This window comes from Callionymus lyra, chromosome 7 (assembly GCF_982586985.1).
Source record: "Callionymus lyra chromosome 7, fCalLyr1.hap1.1, whole genome shotgun sequence".
Taxonomy (NCBI): Eukaryota; Metazoa; Chordata; class Actinopteri; order Syngnathiformes; family Callionymidae; genus Callionymus; species Callionymus lyra.
Genome location: NC_141824.1, coordinates 20,350,499 through 20,366,019, shown reverse-complemented (window position 1 = coordinate 20,366,019; position 15,521 = coordinate 20,350,499). Strand labels below are relative to the sequence as shown.

General features: G+C 40.3%; 2 protein-coding genes across 10 annotated transcripts in view; one reads left to right on the top strand and one right to left on the bottom strand.

Annotated features, from left to right (window-relative positions):
• The first annotated feature begins 4,567 nt into the window (after positions 1 to 4,567).
• ckmb (creatine kinase, muscle b) lies at positions 4,568 to 8,679 on the top strand. Of its 2 annotated transcripts, XM_087795069.1 has the most exons (9): positions 4,570 to 4,590; positions 4,979 to 5,091; positions 5,162 to 5,258; positions 6,261 to 6,415; positions 6,485 to 6,617; positions 6,707 to 6,878; positions 6,961 to 7,084; positions 7,965 to 8,154; positions 8,235 to 8,679. In XM_087795069.1, exons 2-9 carry the CDS (start codon positions 4,999 to 5,001, stop codon positions 8,411 to 8,413), a joined length of 1,143 nt encoding a protein of 380 aa, XP_087651195.1. In that variant the 5' UTR covers positions 4,570 to 4,590; positions 4,979 to 4,998; the 3' UTR covers positions 8,414 to 8,679. The 2 variants fall into 2 exon arrangements, with proteins under 2 accessions (XP_087651194.1, XP_087651195.1); XM_087795068.1 differs by having other exon boundaries at positions 4,568 to 4,590; positions 6,261 to 6,617.
• A 2,639-nt stretch (positions 8,680 to 11,318) lies between these two features.
• The window catches only part of mark4b (MAP/microtubule affinity-regulating kinase 4b), a 38,573-nt gene continuing 34,370 nt past the window's right edge, over positions 11,319 to 15,521 (bottom strand). For 2 of the 8 annotated variants that reach the window (XM_087795113.1, XM_087795112.1), the window contains exons 17-18: positions 13,039 to 13,075; positions 11,319 to 11,948 (exon numbers count right to left, since the gene is read on the bottom strand). In XM_087795113.1, coding sequence (XP_087651239.1) covers positions 11,615 to 11,948; positions 13,039 to 13,075 — 371 coding nt within the window. In that variant the 3' untranslated portion in view covers positions 11,319 to 11,614. Of the gene's footprint in view, positions 11,949 to 12,840; positions 12,884 to 13,038; positions 13,084 to 15,521 lie in introns of all 8 variants that reach the window. The other 6 variants (XM_087795120.1, XM_087795114.1, XM_087795117.1 and 3 more) reach the window with 6 other exon arrangements.

Sequence of the window (15,521 nt, the reverse complement as noted above, 5' to 3'; positions counted from 1 at the left end):
AGGAATTAAACAAATGCTTTTCAGTTCAAGTGATCATGTGATATTCCTGTCATGACCCTGGCGTGCTCTGGTGTGTCTGTGTGTGTGTGTGACAGTTATACGAGCCATGATGATGGACGTCTCAGCTGTCAGGTGGCATGTGCTCGTCCATATATGGTCACGACTCTCAGGGGGGAACTGCTGCTCGGATTCTTGATCAAATCCCACTAAAAATAAATATATTCCGACAGGTTAGAGGTCACAGTCTACGGATGAGTCTTTTGAGAAGGTCAAGAAAATCCACCACATCAACGTCGCTCTTCCACTTCCAGAGGTGCTGATCCTCATCCCCTGTTGCTTCACCTTTATTATTCAATGAGCAGTTCTGAAGTCTCATCTGAACACTAGATCACAGCAGTTGTTAGGAGCCGGTCCTGCAGGACCAGAGGTCACCCGGGTCACGACCCCTTGGACCAAAGTAGAAACTGAGCTTGTGTTCCTGTGTCGACCACATATGAGAAGAACATTTGTGTTTCCATCGCTGCTGCGGCAGATGAACGCATGAATGGTGGAGAACAGCTGAGTCGGGGAAATTCAAGGAGGCGAGCTGGTAACGGAGCTGGAGGAGACGACACTAAAGATAGTTCTGGCCCCAACGCTCGCCTCCTGCTCAAGGGGTCAGGTGGGGACCCTAACACCGACTAAACTGGACTTGTGGTTATATAATGGTCTCGAAACATGTTCTGTGAGGCCCGACGGGTCGTGGGTTCGACTCCACTCTACAGTCGGGGTTCAATTTGGAAGCGCCTCCTGTGAACATGGTTCTGGAACCGGCTCAGCGGGTCACATGTTAGGAATACCAGGAGAGGTGTCGGCCTCCCTCGGGAGTCTTTAGTGAGTCCAGAGCTTGTTCGCTCTTCCCTGCAGGAAGTCGGTCTTAACATGAGGCGACTCCTCTTACTGTGAAGACGTCTTCATTCTCTTCTGGTTTCCTCCAGGTACTCCCGTTTCCTCCCACGCTCCAAAACCTTTCAAACTCTCCACCCATGTGTGTCTTTGAGTGGACAGGCCGTCCCCTGCCTCTCGCCCCGTGTAGCTGGGACAAATACAGACACAAAAACAAACGTTTGCTAAACAAAATTGAAAAAGACAAGTAATGAAATTGAAATGCTTTTAGTGATTACAACTAAATAAATTAAATAATCTGTTGTCACGTTCATCCAGATTAGCACCGGGGCTTCAAACTTTATTAACACGTATCCGTTCGACAGAAATGTCTGGAACCTTCTCCTCTGATTGGTCGAGAGCTCCAGTCGTTCTGGCAGCTTGAAGGTGTGAATTTGTCAATCCAGAAACTTGATATCGATCTGCAAACCAGTCAAAGCCGGTTTTTATCGAACTCATGGCCCAGGGCCCAAATCCTGCCTGCTAAATCAAATTTAGACATTTAACATATTTTAGTAAATGTTTGAATTGAAATATTGATACACAGATATGTCGCAATATTTCTTTAGATGCTGTATTAAAAATAAACATTTAAGAAATTTTTTTTTTTTGCTTTCAGAAAATAAATATATTTTTAATCATTTCTCTTTTATGGTTTGCATTTCAGTAAAGTGTGTCTAAAGTATAATAATATAATAATTGTTCATTTACAATTAAAAATGTATTAATTTACATATAAAATTAACGAGCAAATATTCCCTGTGTTTGTTCATTTTTGTGTTTCCGTTTAACATTTGGCCACTAAATGGGAGCATTCATACGGAACAATCAAAAATCAGGCTATGACTGGGTACGAGAGGATACAGTTGACTCCAGCAGCTTTTAAAGCTGACGTTTGGACATATTTTGTTTTCATAACAAATCAAAATAGTTAGGACTTCAAGAGTCCCGTGGTCTGTAAATTCTGCAACAGTACTCCCCGATATTTTAGACAATCTTTTAAAAACTTTGGCAAATTCAATCTATGCCACAATAAAAAAATATATTATTAAGACATTTGTGCCTGAAGAGGACGATATTTTCGTGTCTTTCTTAAAGTTAATGTCTTAAATTAAGAGCAAACCGAGCCAGTGTTTCACGTCTGAAAAGTTGTTGTAATCAATTTCTCCACCATGTGACTCGTCATCATCAAACACCTGACTGAGAAATAAAAGCTGCTGTGGTTCACAATCACGTCCAGATTATGTAACTGTCCTTGCTGGCTGTTGCCACGGCAGCTGTTGTGTTGCTCCGTGGTCGGGGTGTGTTATAGGTGTGTGTGTGTGTGTGTGTGTGTGTGTGTGAGAGAGTGGATAGTTGTGGATACAGTGACGATCTAAAGTTGGATCTGGATCTGTGCCACTTTGCCACTCGCCTGTGGATCAACATCCCGCGTAAGCGAATGAATTTGATAACACTTTGGCAGTTGATGAAGCTCCAGTGCAGGAGGTTGCAGGTTCTACTCCACTATCAACGAAAAAAACAGGTGGAAAAAATGTCACCTCCATTCTTTTGAGAGACTTGTACTGACACTGTTGCACAGTCGTCCAGTGAGGACCAGCAGCCGCAGATAAATTTGGAAAGGAGTGTGTGTGTGTGTGTGTGTGTGTGTGTGTGTGTGTGTGTGTGTGTGTGTGTGTGTGTGTGTGTGTGTGTGTGTGGGTATGCATGTGTGTGTGCAGACTTGAAGGTCAGAGAAGTGAAACGTGAGACCAGCACAAGTGTCTGAGGCAGAACATTTAGAAACAGAACATTTATGAGCAGAACGACTGCTCAGGTGTGGAACTCTAGAAGTATGTGCTGCGTCCGTGTCACATGATGTTTCTGCCCATACGTGTGCTGCATGTAGGTCACAGTGGCTGCCATCAAGCTGAACACTGTGTTCCATAGCTTGAGCTGCTTCATACAACAGACACACCAGGCAAACATGTATTAATATCACCAGGACTCGTGTTTCATTGATGCATTTCGTCTTGAACACAGCGTGAATAGATGCATTTCACACACAATATATATTTTAAAACATGTTCTGTCATAGAAATGCCTCAATAAAATACTAGACTATAATAATAATATAGAATAATCTATATACAAATATATAAAGTTTCACTGCAGCTAGCACTGTTCGCATATAGCTAAGCTAGCAAGTACAGCATTCAGTTGAAAACTTTCTCTTTACATTAAAAGAAATAAGAGATAGATGTAAGTTTCTCTCCATCATTTGATACAGGGTTTAACATTGTGTAGAAACTTCCCTGAGGCCTTGGCTCCTGCAAGGGTTTTAAAAGAATACACCCTAAGTGATATCCCTTAGAGAAACAGTGTCTTTGTAAACAAAAAAAAAACACAAAAACATGTGATAATGTTAACTTGCATGATTGGAAAAAAATTGGTTTAAAAAACAGGACTTTCTAGTGAAAATTTATGGAGAAATTGACTATGTTTTTGTTATAAATGAAAAAAATATCAAAGAATATTTACATCACATTCAATTTATTTTACAGCCAATATGATAATTGTTACATTTTTAAACGCTCGTGATTCGACACAAAGGGCAGCTGTAGTACCACACGTCTCCTGTGAGTGACGTGTTTGCTGTCCACAGCAGAAGTGTATACACTTTACAGCTCTGTTTGTTGTATTCCCTGAATGCAGATTTAACATTTCCTGGACCGTGAGTGTGATCTTTCTCTCACGTCCACGTCAGAATCACACGGTTAGATCCGACGGGAGGCTCACATGTCCAGCGAGGGGCCGCTGGGGGGCCTGATATTTGATCATTGTTGTGTTTTTTGGTCATTGTTTTAGGGTTTCTATGTAAGACATCATCATCATGTTTATGTGACTACACATTCCTTCATTTGGATATTGTAATGAGCTTTATGTTTCTCATTGTTTAATCTCATCGATATTATTTGAAGTATCATTTCTAGTATTTTACAGCTTTTCTCAGGAAGGAATTTCAGCTTTAGGAAGTAGCCAAAAGAAACTCAAAAACATTTCACAAAAATATATGAACTTTCATGTGACTCTAGTGACAGAATGTGTTGTTATTGATCACTTAACAATGTTAATGGTCACTACTTGTAGGTGTTTATTATTTGTAATGCTCTCAGACCAGGGTCACATGGTGACTCAAGAATGCTGCCAAGCTATTGTTGGTCTAATGTTAGTGTTTTCTCCTCCACTTCTCATCCTGGACTCATGGAATCATGATGATCCACAGCTCTGTGATTACATATTTCTGATGACCAAACCGCTACGACTGCAACTGCTGGCGTTCACTGAGGTCTCGGGTTTGAATCTGTGGAAGTAGCTGAGCGTGTGATGGAGGTGAGAACCTCAAAGTTGAGGGACTCTGCAGCAGAAGGTGAAAGGTTGGTGCGTCGTTCTGCAGCTGTCAGCTCGTCTCGAGTGTTGCGTGAAGTTCCTTCTTGCCTTTTACAAACGCACGCTCGCTCCCCGGCCGACCAATCAGGGGGAGGCAACCGGCCGGGCCGTCAGCCAGTGGCGGCGGAGGTCGGGGTATAAAAGTCTCGGTCCGTCAGCTGGCAGAGTTGGGCAACCCCTAAATCTGGTGCACAGGATCTGAACCCGGGACCTGTTACTTCTTTTTCTCTTTGGCAGGTAAAAAACCAGACACTTGAGAGAGAGAGAGAGAGAGAGAGGAGGTGAAGGACACGTCGGACTATTTACATTTCCTGACGCGGGAATCTTTGGCTGAGATTTTGGGGGATCAGAGGCGTCCATGTTGGATAGAAAGTTCACTCATGTTTAGAGTAAAACGAGTGTGTGTTGTGAGACGGGCAGAAGTGGACGTGTCGGGGGTGAGGTGTGGGGGTCTATTAATAGATGGTGTGGGAGACAGGTGTGTGTGGGGGTTGTGGGGGGGTGACATAATGTAGCCACAGACCCGTGAAGGAGTCTCTGATAGAACTGCAACATTTAGCAGACGATATTTCTGAGTCATGGATTGTATAGTTCTGAGTCGAAGACTGACTCGTGTCTCTCACAGACGGACAACCAAGAGCAACCATGGCAAAGAACTGTCACAACGACTACAAGATGAAGTTCTCCGGGGACGAGGAGTTCCCCGATCTGTCTCTGCACAACAACCACATGGCCAAGGTGAGGCCCGCAGACCACAGCTTGCTTCTAAAGAGACTCGGGACTGACGTGTGTGTTTGTGTGTGAGCAGGTGCTGACCAAGGAGATCTACGACAAGCTGAGAAGCAAGTCCACCCCCAGCGGGTTCACCGTGGATGACGTCATCCAGACCGGTGTTGACAACCCCGGTGAGGTTCTTTGCATAACCAAAACTGATTTAGGAAAAAAATATGTCAATATATATGTTATCTTATCTAATTATTATTATTAATAATAATAATAATAATTTTGTTTAGGAGCGTTGACATTGGTGTCTAAATGCGTATTAAAGTACCAGAAAAACGTGGCAACGTAAACTGACGCAAAAACACCAATTCAAAAATACAAAGTTCAACAATTACGGAGCTGCGTGAAGGCATCTCGGATCACAAGCTCCGCAGACACTTTTGTTTATTATATTTTATTATTTAGACTTTTAAAAAACATTTGGGTATCACGTTTTATTTCCCACCCAATATTTTCAAACTTTTTTTTAATGGGCTTCAATTAATACTTTTGATCCAGGTTTATAAAAAAAATGCAAAATACTTTGTAATTTAGTGTCTACGAGCAAACCGAGCGACACTTAGTGGTAGAAATGGAGATGACACTTAAAAAAACACCTAAAGTTTGATTATCGAAGTAGTTGATGATGTTAATAAAACATTTACTCCAAATATTATTTTATTTTGTCATATTATATATTTTTTTCGAAGACAATTTTATTCCTCAACAAACGCTTTAGCTCATCTATAAACAATTGATTTTTTCTATTTTTTAAACTGTTTTTGACTTAATCTATTTTGTAAACACGTGTCTGTATTGTTTTTAATTATTTTGTAGCAATAATTATCAAAACCAATTTTCCACTTGTTATGTTTTATTATGATTATTATTTGTTTTATCAGTTTGTCTTTTTTATTTGTGATTTGTTAATATTTTCTCGTCATAAATCATGCAACGGTTCATAAATCCCTATTTTCCCTGTTATATTTATTCTATTATTATTTACAGACATATTACTCTTGTTGTATCCATTGTGTTGCACCATTGATCATATTTGATATTTTTCTTAATAAATCTCTACTTTTTTAGTTCCCAGACTGAATATTTTTAGGCTCTTCTGACTATTCTCCATTCTTCCTCTCCAGGACATCCCTTCATCATGACCGTCGGATGCGTCGCTGGTGATGAGGAGTCCTACGAGATGTTCAAGGAGCTGCTGGACCCCATCATCTCCGACCGTCACGGTGGATACAAGCCCACCGACAAGCACAAGACCGACCTGAACTTCGAGAACCTGAAGGTGAGACGTGAAGCGACGTCAGGTGGCTGTCCTGGGTCTGATCACGTTCTTCTTCTTCTTCTTCTTCAGGGAGGTGACGACCTGGACCCCAACTACGTCCTGTCCAGCCGCGTCCGTACCGGCCGCAGCATCAAGGGATTCACCCTGCCACCCCACAACAGCCGTGGCGAGCGCAGAGGCATCGAGAAGCTGTCCATCGAGGGTCAGTCTCCCACCCCTGTATCCTCCCCCACACCCACCCCATGACACACACACTCTTGCTGACCTGCTGACCCCGTCTCTCCTACACAGCTCTGGCCAACCTGGACGGTGAGCTGAAGGGCAAGTACTACCCTCTGACCGGCATGACCGACGCCGAGCAGGATCAGCTGATCAACGATCACTTCCTGTTCGACAAGCCCGTCTCCCCCCTGCTGACCTGCGCCGGCATGGCCCGTGACTGGCCCGACGGCAGAGGCATCTGGTGAGGGTCGAGCATAAACAAAACAAAAACAGTTACTGTCGACGTGACAGGTGGTTGATGAAGTTGTATTTCATGGCGTCAGGCACAACGACAACAAGACCTTCCTGGTCTGGGTGAACGAGGAGGACCATCTGCGTGTCATCTCCATGCAGAAGGGAGGAAACATGAAGGAAGTCTTCAAGCGTTTCTGCACCGGCCTGCTCAAGGTGACGCACACAAACACACAAACACACAACTCACTGAATCATAAAGTTAAATTCACTTCTTGTCACAATCAATTTCAAAACACGATAATCACATAATAATTTTTACTTTTTAAAAAAAAACTTTCTTTCCTCCAGTTGTTTTATTTATTTATGTTGTATAAAAGTATAATTTCCCATGTATTTCTACACAATGTTTATTAACATTTGGTCATATTAACCAATATATGTGATATAAACATAAACATTCAATTATACATGATTTATTTCATGATTCAAAGTAAATTGTAATGAATAAATGTTTTGTTCAATCTTATCTTATCTTAGACCCAACTTAACATCATGGTAGTTGACGCTCAAATGTTTACTTTTAGGGGCCGTCAATCTAATGATGGTCACAATTATAGAGATATGATAATAACTTGACACAGTGCTGAGTGCACGAAAAAAAAAAGTTTTTTGTACATAGGTAGATGTTAGAGCGGACATGGGCAAAGTGCAGCGCGGGGGCCATATGCGGCCCTTTGACTTAATTTATAGGTTAGGTAGAACTTTATTGAATTGAATTGAAATTGTTTAAATTAAATTAAATTAAATTAAATTAAAGTAAATTAATTGAAGTCAATTGTTTATGTGGTCAAAGTAGAACATGTAGAAGATTTCCTGACAGCTAACACATTTATTTTGTATTCATAAATATATTAACTATAAATATAACTTTTTTTTAGTTCTTTGTTAAGGAGTTTTTTTTAATTTAGTGAATATGTCTTGATTATCAAAATAATTTAAGTAAATATTGAGATTATATTTTATTTTACCGTAGTTTATAATTTCGTTTTTTTTTTTTTTACCAAGTTGTTTAAAATATTTCATCCGCACACAGATCGAGGAGATCTTCAAGAAGCACAACCACGGCTTCATGTGGAACGAGCATCTGGGCTACATCCTGACCTGCCCCTCCAACCTGGGAACCGGTCTGCGCGGTGGCGTGCACGTCAAGCTGCCCAAGCTCAGCACACACGCCAAGTTCGAGGAGATCCTGACCAGACTGCGCCTGCAGAAGCGTGGCACAGGTGAGACCTCGTCCCTCTGATGGAGTACCAGACTAGTCGTCATAGGACCTGACATTAACCATACCTTCTGTCTCCACCAGGTGGCGTGGACACAGCCTCCGTCGGCGGCGTGTTCGACATCTCCAACGCTGACCGTCTGGGCTCCTCCGAGGTGGCCCAGGTGCAGCTGGTGGTCGATGGCGTGAAGCTGATGGTGGAGATGGAGAAGAAGCTGGAGAAGGGAGAGTCCATCGACGCCATGATCCCCGCCCAGAAGTAAACTTGTGGACAGACGACATTGAATCAATGACTGTCTGAGTTTGTTTTTTTATATACGAAACCGAAACAAAAAAATGAACGGGCGGCCCTCGGGGTCTTGAAGGCCGCTTTCCACCCACCTCTCCGCTCGCCACTTCCGGTCACGTTCGTCAAGCCTCTCAGTAACATCCTGGGATCGACCTGAGCATAGTTGCTATACTATGAAGACACACCAATATTAGGGTTGTAAATTATACCTGGACGATTAAAATATGCCCCATGAAACCATCTCTTGTGTTTTCTTATCAACTCTTGATCTTCTAACAACTCAGAGATTCTTTCCTTCATCACTTCAACGCCATCTATAGGCTCTACAGAGTTTCCTGTGCCAGAGTGCAGACGTTAAATGACCTGCCATCGGCTTCACAGCACTCCTTCAAGAAACATCTTAAGACATTTTTATTCATGCAGTCTTTTCCTTGATTTTCTGGAACTCCTGTGTTGTTCTCGGTGTTATCTTAATCTTTTAATCTTTTAAGTATATATTTTATTGAATATGTTTTGATTGTTTAGGCGCTTTGTGACCCTGGTCTGGAAAAGCGCTATACAAATATACATTACTTAAGTTTGAAGAGATCGAGGCCATTAGGTATTAAAAGTTAACAAACACTGACACCTGGCGTGTGATATGTATATTGCGGCTGTTGGATCAAAGACACTTTTACACGTTTTAAAAATGAATCTACAATTGTCGCATATACTTGATTTTAAAACAAATATTAATGCATTTAATTGTTGATTTTTTTTAGGGATAATCCTCTCAGTTGTTTATTTTTTGTCGTTCCTTTTTTTTCTTCTGAAATATATACCTGTTTAAATAAAAACACCAGCACGTGTCTGTAGCACGTAGCTAACAGATTAGCAGAGGCTCGTGAAAATTCATACTTTTTAATAGTTGAGCTGTAAAAAGTTGTCGGTAACTTCAAACCATTTTTGCTCTACCCATTAATCTATGTTTTTTAGCAAAGCGGCCATATTTGAACAAAATATTACTGGACAAATAAACTATTTACTAGTTCTGTAATTGCTGGATTAAATTTAAAAAAAAGAAAAAGATTATGATACTATTCTAATCTGCTGGAATTAAATCTTGGAAACTAAACTAGTAAATAAACCAAAATAATTAACCTAAATGTACTTGTAAAAATTTATAATCTGGTGAAACAATCCTTGTAAAATAATTTTGAAGGTGTGAGAGATACCAGACTCCCCTGACCAAGGATGGATATTTAGAGTGAAAAGAGTAGAAAGGAAAAAAATCGTACCAAACATTTTCGTTGAAGTAGATACAGAAATCTTTTCAAAAGACATGGTGACAGAAAGTGTTAAAAAAGATTCAAAGTCTTTATTTTTTGAGTCACACATTTCTAGGAGACATGCAGGATTGCAGCTCAGTTGTTTCTATTCAGAGGTTGAATTCCTGCGTGAGACAAACTCCTCATGGAAGCAGAATCGGGTCGTGTGAAGAACCAAAAACTACACATTCAGTCTAAAGTAAAACGTGACAACAGTCAGAGCATTTGTTTCGCCACGGCAACACCGACAAGAAGTCGTGACTCGTCCGCGGAGTCGCGATGTTTCAATAATATTCAAAGAGGTTTTGGGCAGCAGCAGGAGACACATTCAGAGGAAGCAGAGAGTCAGTGAGATGTTAGTTTCCAGACGCTGAAGTGAAGCCTGCACATCGATCGTTATTCATAGCACATGGTTTATCTTGAACGGCAGCGAGATTTAAGAATCAGACTCAGACTGTGTTACAGTGAAAACAGTCGGTTGAAATGAAGCAGGAGGAACCGGAGGACATGCGGCACAAACTATCTGTCGAAGTTCTTCACTCAAGTTTTTTATCTGGCGGATGTTTCATTGTTTAGTCGACTTCTGTGGCCTGTTACTCATCACAACTCATCACTGCTGAAGAATTTACTTGCAAATTTGAAACCTATTATATGAAGTGATGTAATGTTTTCATAAAAATAACTACTTAGATTAACAGCACAATCAGTTTTTATCCAGTAATGTTCAATATGTACTTTGATTCTTGAAGGTAAATTCGTTAAGAATTGGTTTAAATTGATGAAATATATAAAACAATTTAAAGAAGAAAATAACAAAATAAATTAAAAACAAGTTACTTGGGCACTTCTTCAGGTGATATGTGCTGGCGTAAAAAAAAAGGCAGAAAACAAAACTCTTTGTCCCGAATTAAAATGGTTTACGTGTTACAAAATTGACTGAAATAGTTAAATAATGAATGACCTTCAACATTCTTCATGAAGTCGTGTGTGTTTAATGATGAAATTACAGTTTTGATGAACTACATTTAAAACTACAATGTTTCACGTTTCAACTCTTCTCAGGAAAGGTCAGAGCTTCTTCATGAGGAGGCCGAGGTTGTGTTCTTTGGGGTTGTGTGTTGGGGCGGTGGCATGACCTTGAGAAACAGTAACCGGCTGGACAGGCTGATCAGGTGTGTCTGTGATGGGAGAAGTGTGGACTCTGTGGAAGTAGTGCTGGAGAAAAGCTCAGAAGAGCAACAGGCTCCTCTCCATGCACTGCAGGAAGGAACGTTTAGGACATTCTTTGTTCCTTCTGCTAGTAGATGTTACATGCTGGCAACTTTTTTATTCTTTTTTTTTACGTTTGTATGTATTTATTTGATTGTTTTAACATAATTATCAGTATTTTTTTTTACGGTTGTAAGGATGGATGTTTTATTGCTGCTGGACAAAAGAACTTCTCCTCCGGGGATCAATAAGGTATCTCACTATCTTCTGCACGTCTCCCTCTAGAGGTCGGAAGGAGAACTACAAGTCGGGCCAACCTTTGAACTCTGACCCACATAAAAGACAGAAAATAATCGAACTTAAAACTTGAGATAGCAGCTCTTAAGAAAGGAATGGTGACAATGATAATACAAGAGGAATAAAAACAACACAATCACTCAAACACCAGTCGCATCCTCTGCAAAAAAAAAAAAAAAAGACGCAGTTGGCTCATGTCACGTTGAAGTGTGGTTGTTGTTGGTTTTATTCAGCAGTTCCGGGGTCAAAGGTCACCGTCATTTGGCAGTCTAAGTGTCTCTAAGACCAGCGGGTCCGGACGAGGAGGCGGAACGCTGGACGAGGATCCCGGTTCTCCCTCGTCATCCGTCGCTCGCCTCCTCTCAGAGTTCCAGCTCCTTTGACACTTTGGTGGCGATGTCTCTGAAGGCTAACGGCGCCCCCCACAGGCGCTTGAACCTGACCCCGCTGCTCTGGCCCAGCCCGCTGGGCAACTGGCAGACCTCGGCCTCGAAGGCCACGCGGGCTCCAGCGGCGCCGTGGGTGCAGGAGAGCAGGAACGGCCCGGCCAGGTGGACCTGGCACCCGCAGCCCTGCGCCGCCTCGCGCAGCGCCAGGACCACCTCGGCCGGGTCGCGGGGGCTTCGCACCCTTACATCCCATCCACATCGGGGGGTCCGGGGCTCGACGGCTTTCTGATGCCCAGATAGATGGCGACTGGAAGAAGCAGAAGAAAGGGGGAGGAGAGGAGAGAGGGATGGTGGGATGAACGTGAATGAAAGAGAAGGAAGAATTAAGGGAGGATCAGTCAATAACATTATTTATATATTTAATTTTACAAATACTAAATTATCAATGAGATTATTTTACAACTTTATTCAAAAGTTCAGGATGACGTGGATCTGGATAGTACGGTGAGCAGAGGGTACGAAACAAATGTGTGATTTTTTTTAAATTTATTTCAAGTATTCAGTCATTTAAAAAAAGTTTTACATTTATTTTATATTTGTAATTTTTATTAAGTTTTAAATCTATTTCAAGAGTTGGTCACTTTGTTAAAGTTTGTAAATGTATTTAAAGCATCAGTTATATAAAAAAATGTCATTTATTTATTTAAATAGTTTGTAATTATTTTAAGTTAAGTTTGTAAATGTATTCCACATTTTTAAAGTGAATACATTAATTTCAAGAGTTGCCACCTTAAGAGAGGGGTGTGAATAATAATCTAAAACCTGTAAAAACATATGGAGGCCAAAGAAGAATCAAAGTTTAAAAAAAAAAAGAAATGAAAAAATGTAAAATAAATACAATAAAAAAATAATTATAATGATTCTTAAACCAAACAATAACCAAACAACAAATGACTAAATAAGAAAGTGCAACAGATGACATCAAGATAATTCCAGCAGGAGTAAATATATATATTTTTAAACACTAAAAAGTGCAATCAAGGGGAGAGGAAGACTAGAGGGAGTAGGTTGTTTTTAACAGGAAGTCTTAAATATTGATCTGGTGGACAGTAAGTTTCTAGCAGCAGGTTTCTTCACACTGAGGAACCAACGTCTACAGTCACATGACCGTTAGCCTCCTGAGCTCACAACAGTTTTACCTGCTGGTTTTTATTTGAGACTGAGACGAGGACGAGGCTGCGGCTGAGAGAAGGGACAGACCCGGTTCATTCACACACCAATCAACTTTCAGTTGTAAAGACAAAAAGTGACCAAAAGAGGTATTAAATAACACTTTATGGACAACATAATAGGATGAGCTGCAGCAACGTCTGAATAAAAAGCAAACAAAGTCTTACCTTGTGACCGGAGATCTGCTGATTCTCTCAGGTTCGTCTGTGACCCTCAAGAAGACAAACGTACCAGTTAGAAAACAATCTGTGGACAAACTCAGACCCAGCATCATAGTAACGCTGCTACTTAAAGCCCCAGACCAGCATCAGCACTACGAGACACCAGCGGATAAAATAACTCACAGATGGATCGTCGACTGAGAATGTGAAACAGCAACATGAATCGATGAACAGGTGGTGGAGACGAGAGGAGGGAACTGTCTTACGATCACGAAGTTGATAGAGATACAAAACTAAAACCAAGATCATGATGGCAGATTCGGCGCCATGTGGTGCAGCCTACTCCCATCAGTATGTGTGAATGGCTGTCAAAGCGCTTTGTGACCCTGGTCTAGAAAGGCGCTATATAAATAGAGATTATTATTATTATTATTATCATGATCAAGTGAAGGTTGTAAACTGCACTTCCCCAACAGCACCGTTGGAGGCCGCTGTTGCTATGTAATGTCGATTGACTGCAACTTAACTGATTACTCGCAAAATGTATAAATAAAACTACAAAATACATTATTTTGAAATGACAAACTATTCATATTCAATGGTTTTAGGATTTTAGTCATTCTTTTTAGAGGAATGGACTAACTAACCATTCAAATAAAGGCTACCTCTGGTTTTATAGTCTTACATCATTGACATGAGAGATTGACTTTGAACAATGTACTACCTCAGTTTTTGTAAGATTCAAATAGATATATTAGATTGTATGTTGTTGAAAATCGGAAAATGTACACAGAGCCATTACAGACCATATGTTTTCAATTTTTTTTAAAGGGTAATTGTATTGAGAAATGCTTTAGATATAAAACATATATTCTTCATAAACAACCTTATTCTCTAACTGATAAAGTGCCTTTTGGGGAATTCAGAATATGCGTTTAACTGAGTTAAAACTTGACCCAAAAAACCTCCAGATTTTTCTCTACTCGTAGAAGTGTCTTCCTTTTGGGAATATGGTCACGCTGAATAAAAAATAACAGTATAACTTGTCAAAGTCATTTGTTTTTGGCACAATTTTCTATTTTTTCTTGTCCAAAGGACAGATTATAATTGTTCTTTATGAATTGGAAATCACCCCACAGACACCTGTAGGGGGATTTATGTTGGATTAAGATCATATTTCTGGATTAAATGTAGAAACATGCGATTTGCAGAGAAGTAAGCAGAGGTCATTCTTACAGTTACACCAAAGTCAGTGAAGCTAACATGCTAATATCGTTCACATAGTGAAGTTAAACTGTAATCCTGGCTCCTTATGATGAAGGAGCGTCGATCACAGCTCTTTGAACTCACCATTCAGATTTGTGGGTACAAGTAAAAGTTCAGATATGTGTGAGCGACGTGAGCTTAAGAACACAAAAGCAAGAAGGCTGGAAGACGCGGCAGGTGAAAAAAAGGCGTCACAATGGAACATGAGATAAAGACGGAGGAATGTAGACCGAGAGTCTTATATCTGCAGGGTGAGCCGTCTGAGATCCCTGGTTAAGAAAAGGATAAATCCTCGGTTACGCAACTAATCCTGATCTCAGAGTGCAGTGACGCCAGTCGCTCTGACTCCTCTCTAGCAACTGCTGCTCTCAACGGAACTTTAACTTGATTTTCATTAATTTTCTGGCCTGAATACACCAACGTTCATGAGGACAGAATGACTGCAATTTGTGTCAAATATTTAGCGTTTTTTTTGGGATACAAATTAAAAGCCAAAAATAATCTGGTGAAGTTATGAGTAAAATCTGTCCGTTGTACGTCATCTATTACACACATTATTCTCATATGTGTGATCATAAAAAAACAAAGCATTATGTAAAATAAAATAACATTGCAAAGTTCACTTTTAACATGTTATCATTGAATAAGCTCAGTTCATTTTTTAAAAGGCAAATGTCAGTCAAACTGGCAATTCATACAAATCAGTAAACAACTTTGGTATTAAATTTGTTCTTTTAACAATGTCAAAAATAAATTATAGTGCATTTATTTTGTTGACGTTTCAGTTAAGTTCCTAATAAGTGCGTCACTAATGGTAAAATAAATATATTTTATTATATAGTGGAAGAAATACTAGTACCTTCTGTCAATTTTCTGTATCTTCATCAAAAGATCAAAATTAAAAAGCAGAAATATTATCAAGTGGATCCTCAGTTTGTGACTTAAGTGCTCGCTGTAACATCTGTTCTGTAACACCTGTGCTGTAACACCTCTGATGTAACACCTGGAATAATCTCACCTGGCTTGAGCAGGGTTTCTCAGTCTCGGTTAAATGACTTTAGTCAAATTGAAATTACTTAATGATCACAGTAAACCCTGGCCATACAAAACATTACGACAATCTGCTCAATGTTGTGTAGTTCTGCACACATTAAGAGAAACAAACTAGTCTCAGTCGATACAAACTAAAACACCTTCGGGGACAGGAATCACAACCTCACTAC

Bases quoted from the DNA above. Each gene is read 5' to 3' on its own strand.
- ckmb (XM_087795068.1), top strand. From the start codon at position 4,999: ATGGCAAAGAACTGTCACAACGACTACAAGATGAAGTTCTCCGGGGAC. The intron at 6,618-6,706 runs GTCAGTCTCCCA...TCTCCTACACAG, and splicing joins CGAGAAGCTGTCCATCGAGG to CTCTGGCCAACCTGGACGGT. The intron at 8,155-8,234 runs GTGAGACCTCGT...TGTCTCCACCAG, and splicing joins CCTGCAGAAGCGTGGCACAG to GTGGCGTGGACACAGCCTCC.